The sequence below is a fragment of the Stegodyphus dumicola genome, chromosome 5 (genome assembly GCF_044657685.1).
Source record: "Stegodyphus dumicola isolate Sdum_Otavi_A_Nest chromosome 5, ASM4465768v1".
Classification (NCBI taxonomy): Eukaryota; Metazoa; Arthropoda; class Arachnida; order Araneae; family Eresidae; genus Stegodyphus; species Stegodyphus dumicola.
The window spans coordinates 42,225,702-42,241,118 of NC_140772.1; the positions used below are offsets into that span (position 1 = coordinate 42,225,702).

Genomic DNA, 15,417 nt, shown 5'->3' on the forward strand with positions numbered 1-15,417 from the left:
CCCCCCTCAGATTTTGATATTTGACAACAATGATATTATAATATTTGTTTCTTTTACATCTGAACCTGCAATTAATAAGTCATCTACATAAAGAGCCATAATTACTCTCTTACAATTTAAATTTCTGATGAAAATACATGGTTCAGAGTCCAATTGCTTAAAATTAATTTAATAACAAAATTAAGAAATTTCTGATACCGTTGTCGAGGAGACTGTTTAAGACCATATAAACTCCTTTTAAGTTTACATTTCTTACCACTCATATCATTATATCCTTTTGGCTGGTCCATGTAGATGATTTCATCTAACTTACCGTTCAAAAAAGCTGTCTTGACATCTAAAGTAAAAGTTTGCAAACCTTCATTATTGATAATTACCGGGATTAAACGTAAAGAGCACATACTAATCACTGGAGAAAACGTTTCTGTATAATCTATGCCTTCCTTTTGCATAAAGCCATGAGCAACAAGCCTGGCTTTGTGAGTTCCATCTTGTTTTTTACGTAGAACCCATTTGCAGGAAATAGCTCTTTTATCAGGGGGTAAACTTTGTAGATCCCAGACATCATTATCTTCCATAGATTTTATTTCCTCGTCCATAGCTCTTTTCCATGGTTCTTGTTCTACTTGTGGTAGATTTACAATATCTTCAAATGTCAGAGTGTCTTGTTGTGCAAACATTACTTAGTAAATCTCAGGATCAGGATACCTAACTGGCTGCTTCTTTTCTCTTGAAGATTTCCTTTGTCCTCCTTCTTATTTGCAGTATTTAATTTGCTGTTATCAGTGTCTGAAATTGATTTGTCTTCATTTTTAATGTCATCATTGTCATTTTCACTCAAATCAGAACTATCGGAAATATATTTTTGATTTTCTATTTTCTTCTTTTCTTCATTAAATTTAACATTTCAGGAAACAATAATGCGTCTTGTTTCAGGAATCATTAAATGATATCCCATTGTGGAATAACCTACAAATATCATTCTGACAGATTTTTCATCTAGTTTCTTTCTTTGTGATGGTGGCACTAGAGTATAAACATCACAGCCAAATACGTGCAGGTTTGTTAAATCAGGGTTTTCACCATACTTCAGAAAATAAGGAACACGATTGTCAATCGAACTATTTGGGAGACGATTATTTATATAAGCAGCTGTACGTACTGCTTCACCCCAAAGGAATTTTGGTAATTTTGCCTCAAGTATCATTGCTCTAGCTTTTTCCAGTACAGTTCTATTTGCTCGTTCAGCAACACCATTTAGAAAAGGTGTATAGGGAGGTGCAATATCTATTTTTACACCTGCTCTTTTAGCAATATCATGCAATTCTCCACTGACATATTCTTTGGCATTGTCTCAGCACAGTTTTGTAACAGTTGGATTCAATTTAAAGAATAGCTTGAGTTCATTAGCAATGTCACTTTTTCTTTTGAGCAGTCTGATTTCCATAAATCGCGAGTAGTCATCAGTTATAGTCATGAAATACTTTTCCCCATGGACTGTTTGAGGTACTATTGGTCCACATATATCAGTGTGTATAGTTATAAGCGGTTTGGATTCTTTTATGCGAGGACCCTTTCCTATAGGCAAAGCACTTTGTTTGGCACGAACACATACTTCACAAAAGGATTCTTTTGCAGGAAGATTCATTAGTTTTAATTTTTGATCACAGCAGTGTCCTAATCTTCTGTGCCATAAATCATCACTCTTAACTGCTAAGGCTGTAAATAGGTTTGGTGAAAAATCACTAAAATATTGTCCGCATTTGTCCAAATATCCAAATCTAAAACACTTGTTTTTGTGTTCAATATAAACTATTTCATTTTTAAAAATTACACTCACACCTGCTGCTTCAATATTTTTAACAGAAATTAATTGTCCGTTTAATTTTGGAACATAAAGAACATCTTTTAACATTATTTCAACACCATTCTTAGTTTTACCTCAAATATCACCAATTCCTTCCACTTCTAAAACCGCCGACTTAGACGCGCACTTAACAGTTCCAGTCTTAGGCTTAATTAAGGTAAACCATTCCTTGTGAGAAGACATATGAGAAGTTGCACCAGAATTAATAATAAATTGATCATGACAAGATTTCCATCCATAAAAGATATTGCAGGGGATGCATACTTATTACCATTTAAATTTGCCTGCTTTTTAGAATTATCAAAACATTCACTTTTGAAATGACCAGTTTTTCCACAGTTATGACAGACACAGTTCTTTTTCCTACAAAATTTAATAGAATGTCCTTTTCTTTTACAAAAAAACAAAGTGCAAAACAATTCTTTACGAGCACTAATAAAAACAGAATTATCCGTATTTGGTTTAGAATACTTATTTTCATTTTTATAATCAAACATAAGATTCACAATCAATAAGTCTACTTGTAACAAAATCTAAACTCAAATTATCGCTTGGCTGATTCTCTAGAGATGCCTTAATATTTTCATATTCCTTTGGCAAAGACATTAAAATGTAAATAATAATATCAGAGTCACTTACTTCAGAGCCAGAGACGCATAGACTACTCACCAGGTTCATTATGCTGTCGATATGCTGTCTCATTGACACATCCTTGGATTTCCTTATGGTAGCTAGATGTTTACGTGTTAAAATTTGACTCACTGCACCTTTAGCGCTGTACGTAGCTTGTAGTTTCTTCCATATTGTACATGCCGTGTCGTCACGTTGAAGAGAAGCAATAACATTATCACTTAGAAGCGCAAGTATTAAGGCATAAGCCTTTTTTGATTTCAAAACATCTGCAACTCTGTCCGCAATTGCTTCTGCTTCCAAAAATGTATCTAATTCCCTTGTCGTAAATACTGCTCGAACTCTTCGATACCAAACAGTTAAGTTATTAACACCGTCAAATGGCGCTACACCAAAAGCTTCTCTTTCACTTCCGGAAAAAGCCATCATTTACGATACACCGAATCAAAATAATGCGAACGATAAATTATTACACTGAAGGTTCAATTAGGGAAAATATCAGCGAATTCTAACTTTTGAAGGAACCATGCTCTGCTGTTAAACATAGAAAATGCAGTGGTTCGCAAAACAAATATTTATTACTGAGATATGCAGAGATATACACAGTGTTATGTGCAAAGAAACATAAGCAATGTTAAGTACAAGCAGAGTAATACAAGCAGATAAGTAAGTACTAGCAGCGATAAGCGTTTACAGAGGACATATATATATAATTTTATAACAGATCATGGTTTAACAAATCATAAACAAGACACAATAAATTAACAATCAAAAGTAACATACAGAATGAGATTAAGTTTCAGAATAACTCGGACCTGGCTGAAAGCTAATGAATGTATCGGACGTGACAGAAAGCTATACTTTCTTTTAACCAGTAAGAATGCGATTACAAATATCTCACCAATGGCAAACACACACACACACACGCACACAAAAAGGGGGAAAAAATCAGCATATCTTAGTAAGTGGAGAAACCATCAAAGATTATAGGAAAACAGTCCTTGCATCACATTGCATCTCAACGCTTACCTTGTGACAGTGAGTCCCACTGTCTACAGTATTGTTTGAATCCCTCATAGGAAGTCTCAAGAATCCACTTAATCTTTCTTCTCTTGTGTACACGAAAGATTTTATCATCGATCTCCTTGGACAGTTGATCTTGGAAATCATAAACAACATGCCAAAAAATCTTTACTGATGGTAGCAAAATTTATGATAATGCAGACAGAAGAATTTATATTGAGACCTCTCAGGGGGGTGGGGAGAGAAGACTTTTTGCCAACGTAACCCAGATTTCTGTTTGAGTTTCAGAAACAAATTAATAGCAATTGACATGAAATTCGAAGCTATTCTAGTCGAGAAGGAATCTGCTGATCTATAAATCTTATCTGATTGTCATAGTTCCTTACGACATTTCATCAATTGAATCTCTGTGGGAAATAAATTGTTTCCATCCTTAAAAAAATCCTTGTTAAAGCTTATTTCACTGCATCATTATGTCCATTTTCAGTGGATTCCGTCTCATCTATACATTTGCACCCAATGAAATAGCAGACAAAATGGCTAAGGAGGGCTGTCTCATTTTACTCCCTTCTCCTCCAGCCTTACTTTTTTGGAGCTATTTTCTCTGAAAAAGTCACAAAATATGGTGGAGTGGTTGGCGCTGCCAACCCATCACTATCGTCTGAGTAGTAAGCTGACAATGGCTGTAACCTTTATATGTGACAGGTGCTCTCGTGCTGCACTTTCACGAGTAGCAAGTGGCCACATCAAGTGCTCCTTTTTCTGTGGGAGCAGGATAGTCTTCGACACCTGCCAAGTGTCACAAACATCAGGCTTCAGCCGAACACATCTCGGATTTTTTAGGCCCTTCAAGAGAAGAAATATTTTCCAATCCCCTTCTTGTTCTCAACTTTTTTTTAGGGTGAATGGACTTTCAGATCTTCTTCATAAGATTTTTGGATGATAAGTTTACAGCAACAAAGAATTAGCCAGAATTTTCAAATATTTTATAATTTTTGAATGACTGAAAAAGTTAGAAAATAAAAATTCTATTAATATGATTTGGAAATATTTGTTATCCTTTTTTAAGCGGTAAAGCATAATTTTAGCAATAGATTCACAGATCTACAAAATGTATAAAATCTTGATTTGATTGTGTCTCCTTTTGACTCTTTCATAAGCCAAAAAACATGATGAACTAGTCTGCTAAAAAAAATGATAAACTAAAGTCAAAATAATTCAAAAATAAGACTTTTGAATTATTTTGAAGAAATGGAATAATTAGATATCCTAAAATTTGCATCACTGTAGTGTTTTTCATTTTAGTATTTGTATGCTGTATAATTGAGATGTGATTTAGCCTTTAAAGCACTTAAAGCATTAAAACATACTGAACTTACAAGACTAAAGAAGCTTTACAATTAAAGCTTACAATTATAACCCCAGTCTAGTTTAAAAACAAATAAGTAAAAACCACATTAAAGTTGCATTAAAAAAGTTTTAGCTCAGTATAAAAATATTATGATGCTTGATTCATTGCAGATGGATTTTTAAATGTAATTTGTTTAATAGTACTACAATTGTTGTTATTCAGAAACCTTTTATAAAATAAATTTTAAGTGTATCTAGATTTCATTAGGGGGTAGGTATCCCCAGATTTTAATAGTTCCAACAAAGCAATTGTTGCCTTACAAAGTTTTGTGTTAAATGCTTTAAAAATAGAATAAATACTAAATGGGAACAGTTCAATTTCATTTTATTCAAAAGGGAAAAATTGTATGTATAAGATAACCTCCTTTAAAAAAAATACATTTTTTTCTTTACATTTGTTGCTGTACATTATTCACTTCTCTTGAGAAAATACGCATTTGCTATGGAAATGCAGCTTATTTTGCATTTCAGAATTTCACAAAAGACATCAGGGAAAATGACTTCCACTATATGGGGATAATACAGTATGAAGTCTAAAATCTGGACTTTTGGACCAAAAACTAAAAAATCAATGCATAATTAAATATGCATTGATTGCATGCATATATCCTCTCCCCCTTGCAAAATCTAGGAATTGAGAATATAATACTCAACAAAGGGAAACAGATGTGCCATAAATTTGAATTTTCTCCTGGCTGAGTTTCCTGCTTGTAACTTTTCAAACACCTGCTGGCTCAGGAGTCTTGCTATAGCCAATAACAATATATTGATTAACTATACATTGTTGTTCAAGTTGACCAGGATTATACTTTCAGCCCTTGAATAGTTGTGAGAGGAGGTAGGACCCACGCTACATATTTTGCCATCCAGTGCAATTTCTGCAAGTCTTAAATTCTGCTGCCTAGTGCCTCTCCTAAATTCTAAACATTTTTCCATCCCTAATTTTGTTGCTTGGTGCTGCTCTAAATTATATAACTTTCATAGCCCTAAATTCTGCTACAAAATGCAGCAGCACCGGTTCTGTTGGGGGATAACATTCTTTTATCTAGCCTAACCAGTAAGAAAGCCCCCAGTGTTGCTGTATCTAAATGTCATCCTACTAGATTTAAATTGATGATCGAAAATCTGAAAATTTCCCAAGTTTGGAATTGTCAAAGTCCCAGCAATTCTGGCTCTTGGGCTTTGTAGTGTATCTGATTTTGTTTTATGGTAAAGAAATGTAAAGGAAACAATTTCAGAGTTATTTGAGAAAAGATAAATGTATTGAATATTTTGAGTTGCAGAAATTTGAATTTTCAAGAAACTTTTCTTACTTTGAAATAGTTATATATTAATTGAAAACTTAATTTATTTATAAAAGTTCTAGTAACCGAAGTTTTATAATTAAATAAATCAGATATTTCAAATCATTTCAAAATGAGATGCAGTTCTACTAACTAAAGTTCTATCTAGCTGTTACAAAAGTTTTCCACCAGAAAACTTTCTTTATAAAGTTGGAAAAAAAAGTGAAAGCAGTACCTTAATTGCATGTAGTAATCACCATCCAAGTCTATGATTTTCTGCCACTCAAATCTATGATTTCAATGCATTCACCCCAGGAACTTGGTGGCTACGAATCCAAAAACAGATCAACCTCATTTCGGATATCCTGCTCATAATGGAAGATAGCACCAGCGAGATGTAGCTGCAGATGTGAAAAAAGGTAGAAGTTCGAAGGATCAGTGTCAGGGCTATATGCTGAGTGTGGTAAAAGATCCCATTCGAGTCTGTACAGAGTGCAGCCATGTGGTCTTGCATTATCTCGATGGAATATTACCCTTTTGTGCCAGAACTCAGTTCGATATTTTTGCCCGATAGCAGTGTCAACACGGACTAGCATCTCCCTGTACACCTTACTGTAGAGGGATTTACCTTTTCCCAGATACTCTTTATGGGTAATACCACCAAACACAAAGCATGATCTTTTTGTTAGTTAAATTCTGCTTTGTGATGCTGCCGATGGACTCGCCAGACAGAGACCAAAACCTTTTTCGGCCTGTGTTGTTGAAGTAAATCAACTTTTCATCATAAGTGACAATACTGTCCAGAACTGTATCATTGCATTGATATTAGTGCAGGCTTGAATATATGTGTCCTTATCTATTTGAGCCAGCTCATGCAGCACCCAGCGATTGAACTTGTATATAGAGTTTATGCAATGCATAGCGTGACTAATGGACATGGCACTAAAGTCCTTAGCAAGCTCTCGAGTGGTTGCATATTGATCTTCTTCCATAAGTTCTTACAAGTGGGCCTCATCAACATCAGTAAGCCGACCAGAGCTCTCTGCTTTTTGAATATCATAGTCCTTGTTTTTGAACTTTCAGTATCAAACTTTCACAATGTCATATAATACAATGTTAGTACCTAAAGTTGTATACATGATTTGGTGACATTCTGTAGCTGACTTTATGCAACAGAACTGGAAGTAAATGATGATTCTAATCTGATAGCATGAGGGTTCCACTTCAGACACCTTGTACTTAATGATAACAATATTGTTTTCCGAATTTCACTATACAGTGTTCTAAAGCAAGTCTGTTTATTTCAAATGCCAAAAATCATTTGTCAAAATACAATTAAACACGCCAACATGAACTGTTTGTGCAGACGATGTTTATAGTGGTGGGAAACTTTCATTAAAACCCAATATTGTGCAAATATTATAATTTTCTGTGGTTTCAGAATTGTAAATAATATTGATATTTGTGTTATGACCCACTACTTGGAACTTCATTTGGCTGTATGGTAACCTTGGTAGAAATTCACAGGTGCATTTTGTGTTTTTATAATGCTGTCTATTTTCATCATGCAAACATCCCATTGTTAATTGTTCCTATCCATGAAAGGTTTGTATGTGGTTAAGTGTCATAATATCATGTTGAGAAATCAAAGGAATGAGAAAGAAAAATGTAATATGTCTTTAAAACAAAATATATTTTTGATGAAAAAGGTCAATGATTTCTTTGCATGTATTTCTTGATATAGGCATCTAATTTGATATTATTAAAGGCTATGGTTTTAGTTATGATGCACAGTAAATTGGTTAAATGGTATAAAAAATTTTTGTTTGGATGATTGATGTAACAATATTAGACTCACATTTTAGACAAAGAAACATGGCATCGAAACACCGCTTCTCAATGAAAAAATGTTGCATTGAAATGCTGCTTCTCAAGTTTAATATGAAACTGATTGAGCAAATTTTTGAGAAAAGCAGTTTATTGTCAGATCTGTATCAACGCTTATCCAATTAGTGGTAGACATTTTCCTACCTTAATGTGAGCAAAAAGGATGAAAAAAAAAACAACAAACATTTTATGCTTGTAGGCCATGCAGTGTAGGACTTTACATCTCTTCTTGCTGGTTACACTGTTATTAAAAACTAAAAGATGGTTTAAAATATTCTAGTATTATTTAAAAAGGATTTATCTTATTCTCTGATTAGTTAACATATGAAATACATCTTCCTGATTTCTTAATATCACATGCAAATATGTAATTGTAGCATAAAATTTTGGACATTTATCAGTTGAAAAATGTAACTAAGTAAGCTAAGTAAAGAAGTTTCTTATGCCGCCATTTTGGTTTGATGACCACCTTCTCCATATCAGTAATAATTTTACAGACCTCACCCAACCATTGACAAGGTAGGACTCCTGCACATAAAGTACAATAAGGTAAGAAATTTTGAACACATTTTTAAGTACTTAGTTCTGCAATTGGACACTTTGAATTTATTTGCATACTTTTTCAAAAAAAAATGCAAAATTTCGGCTTCTTCAGAGCAGTTTGAATTCTACTTTCTTTAGCAAGAACACAGTTTGGTCACCTTCAAAATTTAGTTAGATTAGGCATAGAAAGTCACATTTTGATTTCAGTAAGTTTGCATTTTTCAATAGTTTTTTCAAATAGGTTTTCAGTTTTTAGCTGTTTAAGGCTCAAATTTGGCTTTCTTTATTTATAGAAATATGTATTTTTAGTTTTTCAGTTTCTTAGTATTAAAAGTTTAGTTTAACATAATCAAGGACTTCCCAGTTTTTTAGTTTTGTTTAAATGACTATTAGTTTTGCTCTTTATTTATACTTGCTTTTGAATTTCGGGTTAGCATATATGTATTGCTTTTAGACCAATTTATTTTTTGAATTTCAATGTACATAATATAAAGTTCTATGGTTTTTAATTGTCATTTTGGCACTATGTTATGTTTTATTTTATTTATTTATTTTTTTTTTTTTTTCCCCAAGTGTTTCGAAAATTTGTAGGGAAAATTCTGGTACATTTGAGATTCGAGTTTTCGGTTTTATGTTGAATTTTAAAGTCTTATCTGGAGAACAAAACATATTTTCGAAACATAGTAATTAACTTTTATGAAGTTTAATTCATTTTCCCTTGATGAATTCTGGAGTTTCAGTAAAAGAATATTAATTTTTATTTGTATAATATTGTATATTTTCCTTATAATACCCCATACTCACAGCTCCCATAATCCATTAATTCCCATAATCACAGTTTCAGTTTTCGAGTTTGTTCTACTATGACTTCTTTCTTTAATTAGATTAGTTGTGATATTGTGTTAAACCGCTTATACACGGTTTCAATTATTATATAATAGGGGGGCCGCCTTGTTTTTATTCCAATTTAATAATTATAAATTAAGATGCTTTAAGTTTATTCTACTTCAATCCTGCAGTTATAGCACAGGATGGGTTTAAAAGATTTTTATAATTCTAATTTTTAGCCTTTTTTTATATTTCTTTATATATATATATATATATGTGTGTGTGAATGAAAACAAAATTTTGAAGTACCGGTGTAGGAAGACTGAGGCGTAGAAATGCAGAAATACTGATGGCGCAGATAGTATAGAACGTAGATCCATATTGAAGAGGAAGAATTTTGATAGTTTAGACTGGAAAACTTGGCAGTCAAAGCAAATTAAATTTCATTTTTATTTCAGTTGACATTTGTGGCAGCAATTTACTTGGCATTCTAACCGTGCTTATTCAAGAACATTTACTTATTTGATATTGTTATGATAGGAAGACAGCATAATGAAAGAGTATCTTTACAGAAAGAGAGGTAGAAGCTAAAGTGTGCAGTTATCCAGCATGGAAGTTCATCAAGAGAAGGTTTTGGGATACTTTTCCATTTCACCATGGCAAATCTCACCAAACAAACTTTAATGGCGCCAACATACAGTATACACATAAAAAATGTTAACAAATGTTAGTTCTAAGATGTTTTTATTTTTTGAAGACATAAAAATTTTAATATCATTTAAAATTTTATAAAAAGTCAACAAATAAAGACAATAAATTTGTCAAAAGACAATTTAAGAATTTACTATGCTTTCATAGTTCAACATCCTGATTCGCCGGTTCATATCACATGATCCCAAGTGATCTCATCTCTTGCAAACTACGCTACAAAAATCTAATTCTCTCAGTAATTATCTACATTAATTTCAAGTTAAATCTTGATTTGAAATGCAAGTTTAAATGCGAGAATTTTTTCAATTCGTACGAATAGCTTACTCAGAAATTATGTAAAACCACAGTGCTTTACTTCGCTAGTGCATTCTCATTAGAATTGATGAATTTAACCCATGACTTTGCCTTTTCTATATTTTTGCCTTCTGGTGAGCAATGTGATCACATCCTAATTGACTTAATTACCTGAACTACCTGGTAAAAATTCTATCTAATTGTATGCAAGTATTGAAAGAAACAATCAATCCGATAAGAAATGGCTGCGACTTGTTTTGAAAATGAGGCTTAGAAGGTTACCAGCAAGGATATTCCATTTGGCATTAGTTGTACAGTTATTGATGATTTTATCGCTTGCAAAACGGAAAAGTACCAGTTTTGGTTTAGGTTAGTGGGGTGTTGGTGCACCATTAATATGGTGTTGTTGGCATGATCGCCTAAAAGTAACGATGCTAAGAATATCAAATACAAATTACTTCCACGTAAATCGTTAAACTAAAATTTAGTGGTTAGTACATTGCATGATCTTTACTAAATAGAATAATATGACTTACCTAATAAAGCATGCATGAGCCGAATCTCTTTTTTTTCCAATCTCACATTTATTTTATCAAACACATTTTCTTGGTTAAATAAGGCACATTTATCACACACATATAAAATATTAAAATATCATAACTTAGATACACACAATGCGATTACTAAACATGGAATGTTTCGCGGAGTGCCAAAGCATGACTATTCGTGCAATCCTGTCCTATCGGATATATCAGTGCTTGAAATTGTCTCCTATTAATTTTCGTATTATCGCGCGGTCTGGTTACATATTTGTATGCTCTTCTTTTTTTTTACATTCACGTTTTTTTTTTACACACTTATTATCACGTGGTGACACATCACTGGTCAAGCACATCTTGAAGTCAAACACATATTGATATTCTCCTTGAGCGTTTATTTTATGTTATTCACGGCATCAGAAGTTAGTGAGTCTCAAACCAAGCATTTTTCACTAGATACTGGATTTCTTCATTCAGCTTCTTTCTATGCAAAAATACGACGACATTCCACGTGCAAAAAAATGCAGGAACGATGGCGACTCTGAGTGTGTGTGGGCCTTCGGCCACTCGTTAACACAATGACAGGCAGCAAGAGGGGAAAGAGAAAGAGAGAGAGAAACCAGTCCTTCCAGTATTTATACACTTCGATGCACGTGGCCACGTGGGATAACGATACAAGAATCGATGCAGGCACTGTGAGAATTCTGTGTTCTCACAGTTAGAAAGGTTTCAGTTCTCCAAACTTTGAGTTTAAGTTCTGAATTAGCCACATCATCACCATTGTGCAAGCCATGTGACGTAGATTGATCTAGAAATGACACAATCCAGAAAAGTTATTACTGTCTCTAGAATACAAAGAGAAAATATCCAAATTAAAAAGGAGGAATTAAGACACTATTACTAAATTAAATTTTAAAGCTGATTTACGTATTTTTCATCTTACATATATATACTTTTTCTTAGAAGTTTATAGTTTGAAGTTTTATGAATGTATTGTACTGTTTATCAAAAGTTATCCCTTGTAAATTTTTAATGAATAAGTTTTGTTGTTTTTGACTATATGTGGTAAAGAAAGATCCTCAAAAATCTTTTGATATTTTTCTGTCAACAGGATGCATTATATCATCATTATATCTATTTAGATATATTTATATTTTTATATTATTTCATCATTATATCTATTTAGACTTTTTCTAATTCTCTATGACTATATATAAACTTTACTGACTGTTTATAATTAATTATAGGCAATGTTTGTCAAAATTCTAAGGTTTCATCCTGATTTCATTGGTTTATTTTTATATATTTAAAAATTTTCTTTTGATGTCTATGTTCTTACATTTTTATCGATATTTATCTGTATAATTTTTCGACTCTATCTGTACACATATCAAAATTGTATTACTATTATAATTGTATGTTTGTTTTATATGTTTCTTTGTACACATTCTCTAATTGTAAAACTGTAAATCATTATTAATGTAAAAACTTATGTAAAATATTCTCAACCACCTCCTTGTCTTGGTGTAGTAGATGGTACCCATTGATGGAACAACTATTGCCGAAAATTGTAATGATGGTGCTGCTGCTCCATTGATGGTTTTCTGACTTCAACAGGATGCTACTTAGCACCAAACACAAACATTGTCATGAAATCTAATTTGATTGGAGTATCTGTAATGATATGTAAAGTTTCATAAAAGAATATTTGTGGTATTAAGTGCAGAAAAATATAAAAAATAAAGATGAATTTAAAGTAGATTTTACCAAACAAATTTTAGATTTCACGGGAGGCATAAGACAGTCAATTTCATTTAACATTGCAAAAAATATAATTTCTTTTTCTTATTATATATTGCAGGGCAAGCAGCTTGAAATTTTGGTTTCAAGTTCTTTTCAGAGAAATGAGTGAAATGATGTCATCTAACTATGTTGACCAAAAGTTATTGAAAGACATTAAGAAAATATGCACTCTGAAATTTCCTACTTTTATGGAAACCTTGAAAAGAGTCAGACCTAATCAAATGCTTCGTAAGTTTAAATATATGTGTTTCTTAATTTTAAACTATTTCTATTTTTTGTAGAAATACTTTTATATAATTGTGAAATATAAGTTTATATATAATATAGCTATTAGCTTAAATCTCCATAGAATTCACTTGTATACATACATGTCTTCTGTAATTTTAAAATAAAAAATTTTAGGTTAAATTTAATTATTCATTTGTAAGTTTTTTTATTTTTAATATGAGTTTTGCTCTTTCAAATACTTAAAAATATTCCTCAGTTTGGAAATCATTCTATACCATGATTTTGTTAGTATTTTAAGGTATTTCTCCTACCTTCTTAGCATGCCTCCGTGGTGTATTGGTCAGCACGCTTGATGCATATTCGAGATGTACGATGTTCGAGTCCCAGCAAGGGCTTTGCTCATTTTTCATCTCTCCTGCTTTCAAAAAATACCTAATGTCTCTACAGTGGCACCCAAACTAAAAAACGTGGTGGGTGATGATTCTCCACCACCAGGATTAGGCGATTGGGTCCCCTAATCTCCAGTCGCCTTTTAAAAGGGGGAGTATATAAAGTATTTCTCCAGCCACCTTAGTGCGACTTCGTGGTGTAGTGGTCAGTACGCTTGACGTGTATTCAAGAGGTCCGTGGTTCGAGTCCCGGCAAGGGCATTGCTCATTTTTCACATCTGCTTCGAAATAACATAATTTCTCTACAGTATTTTAGTATGCCATCATTAGTATATCAATAGTACTACGTTCAGTAATGGTTGTAAAACCTAATTCATTAATCTCTTAAATTCTACTGGAGCATTAGTGCAAATGTTATCTTCTCAAGTTGATCTGTGTCACCTGAAATAAATACTCATTTCAATTTTGCTTTCTCAATCAAAGGAATCTATAGATATCCTTGAGCTAAATCCAATGCTATGAAAAACTTACATCCTTTTAAACCTTTATGTAAGTCACGTATTATCAGAAGAAAAAATCCTTAACAGTTTGTGAAAATTTAATTTACTGTAGTCTGCTACTAATTAAAATTCTTTTTTTTTTTTTTTTTTTTTTTTCTTTTTTTATAAACAGCACTGGGCTGGGGTAAGACAATCTTATTCCATCATATTTCTTCTTCAGTTATAGTCATTCTTTACACGTTACATTGGGCACACTTTGCAAATTACACATTGAATAGAGCTCACATTGCAAATTTATGACTGACAGATATTGCTTGCATTTGGGAAGAAAAAATTGCTTAATCTTGTTACTACCCAAGTGTTAACCCTCTGGCTGCTCATCCCGCGATTTCCACGAGCAACTCAAATGTAACAAAATCTGCACATCCCGTTTTCCCCCTTTTACCACTGAAATAAATTATATACAGTATTGGACATTTAGTTTACGTTTTGGCCAACAGATATTGTTAGTTGTTCACTAAATTGCGGCATTTGAAAGCATGTGGTATTACCGCTCAAACTCCACTTTCTTCTTACAAAAATGGCTGCTAGAAAACATTCAGCAATTATCTTGATTATTTAATTAAATTATTGAATTATTAATTAGATTTATTGATTATATTAATAATTAGATTGATTATTAATTAGATTTATTGAATCTAGGGTAAAGACTGTGAAGTTGGACTTTGCCTTGAACCCTGTTTTGAACTCTTTCATACTTAACTGCATTTCTAAGATATTTTTTCCTCAGTGTTTTATATTTTCTTATATTTTATATATTTTACATTTTATATTATGCAATAAATAGAAATTAACTGTAATTTGACTGAAATTTATTTTTAAAAAAATTTTGGGGGGTGATAACATCAGAAATTGGTTTTTCTGGCAACTTAGTTTCTCATGATAAAAATCTATATAAAAAATATTTTCTAGAAAGGAAAAAATGCATTTTTCAATTTTCCAATATATATAGATTTAAAATATACAAAAAAAAAAAAAAAAAAAAAAATTGCACAATTTTTGAAGCGATTTCGGTCCACAAATTGAGCAGTCAGAGGGTATATAACAATACATATTATGTGCATAATATGTATTGTTATAAGATTGGGACAACTCAACTTTTTCAAATTTAATGCAAAACAGTCTTTAAATTCATTTGCTAACTATAATATTTCTTACATACTTTCTGGAGTTATATTCTTGTCAATCCTAATCTCTTGTTAGATTATCGGCTTTTAAAGTTTTACAGTTTATTAATACTAAATATTCCCTCCTGCATGGAGTTTCCTGGTATAGTGTAATTAGTTCTGCAATGTTGGCTGTACCAATGCACTGGTTCCTTTTCACAATTAATTTTTCATCTCTGAAATTTGTGATTAGCACCATGATTTCTCCCTCTGTTACTTCTAGTAATGATCCCAACTTATCTTCCAAATCCTGAAT

The 15,417-nt window shown here is 32.2% G+C and overlaps 1 protein-coding gene across 4 annotated transcripts in view; it reads left to right on the forward strand.

Moving 5' to 3' along the window:
• The window catches only part of LOC118182476 (testis-expressed protein 10), a 130,899-nt gene that overhangs the window by 66,423 nt on the left and 49,059 nt on the right, over positions 1-15,417 (forward strand). For all 4 annotated transcript variants that reach the window (XM_035351819.2, XM_035351820.2, XM_035351822.2 and 1 more), the window contains one exon: positions 12,877-13,046. In XM_035351819.2, the coding sequence (XP_035207710.1) occupies positions 12,877-13,046 (170 nt within the window). The remainder of the gene's footprint in view (positions 1-12,876; positions 13,047-15,417) is intronic.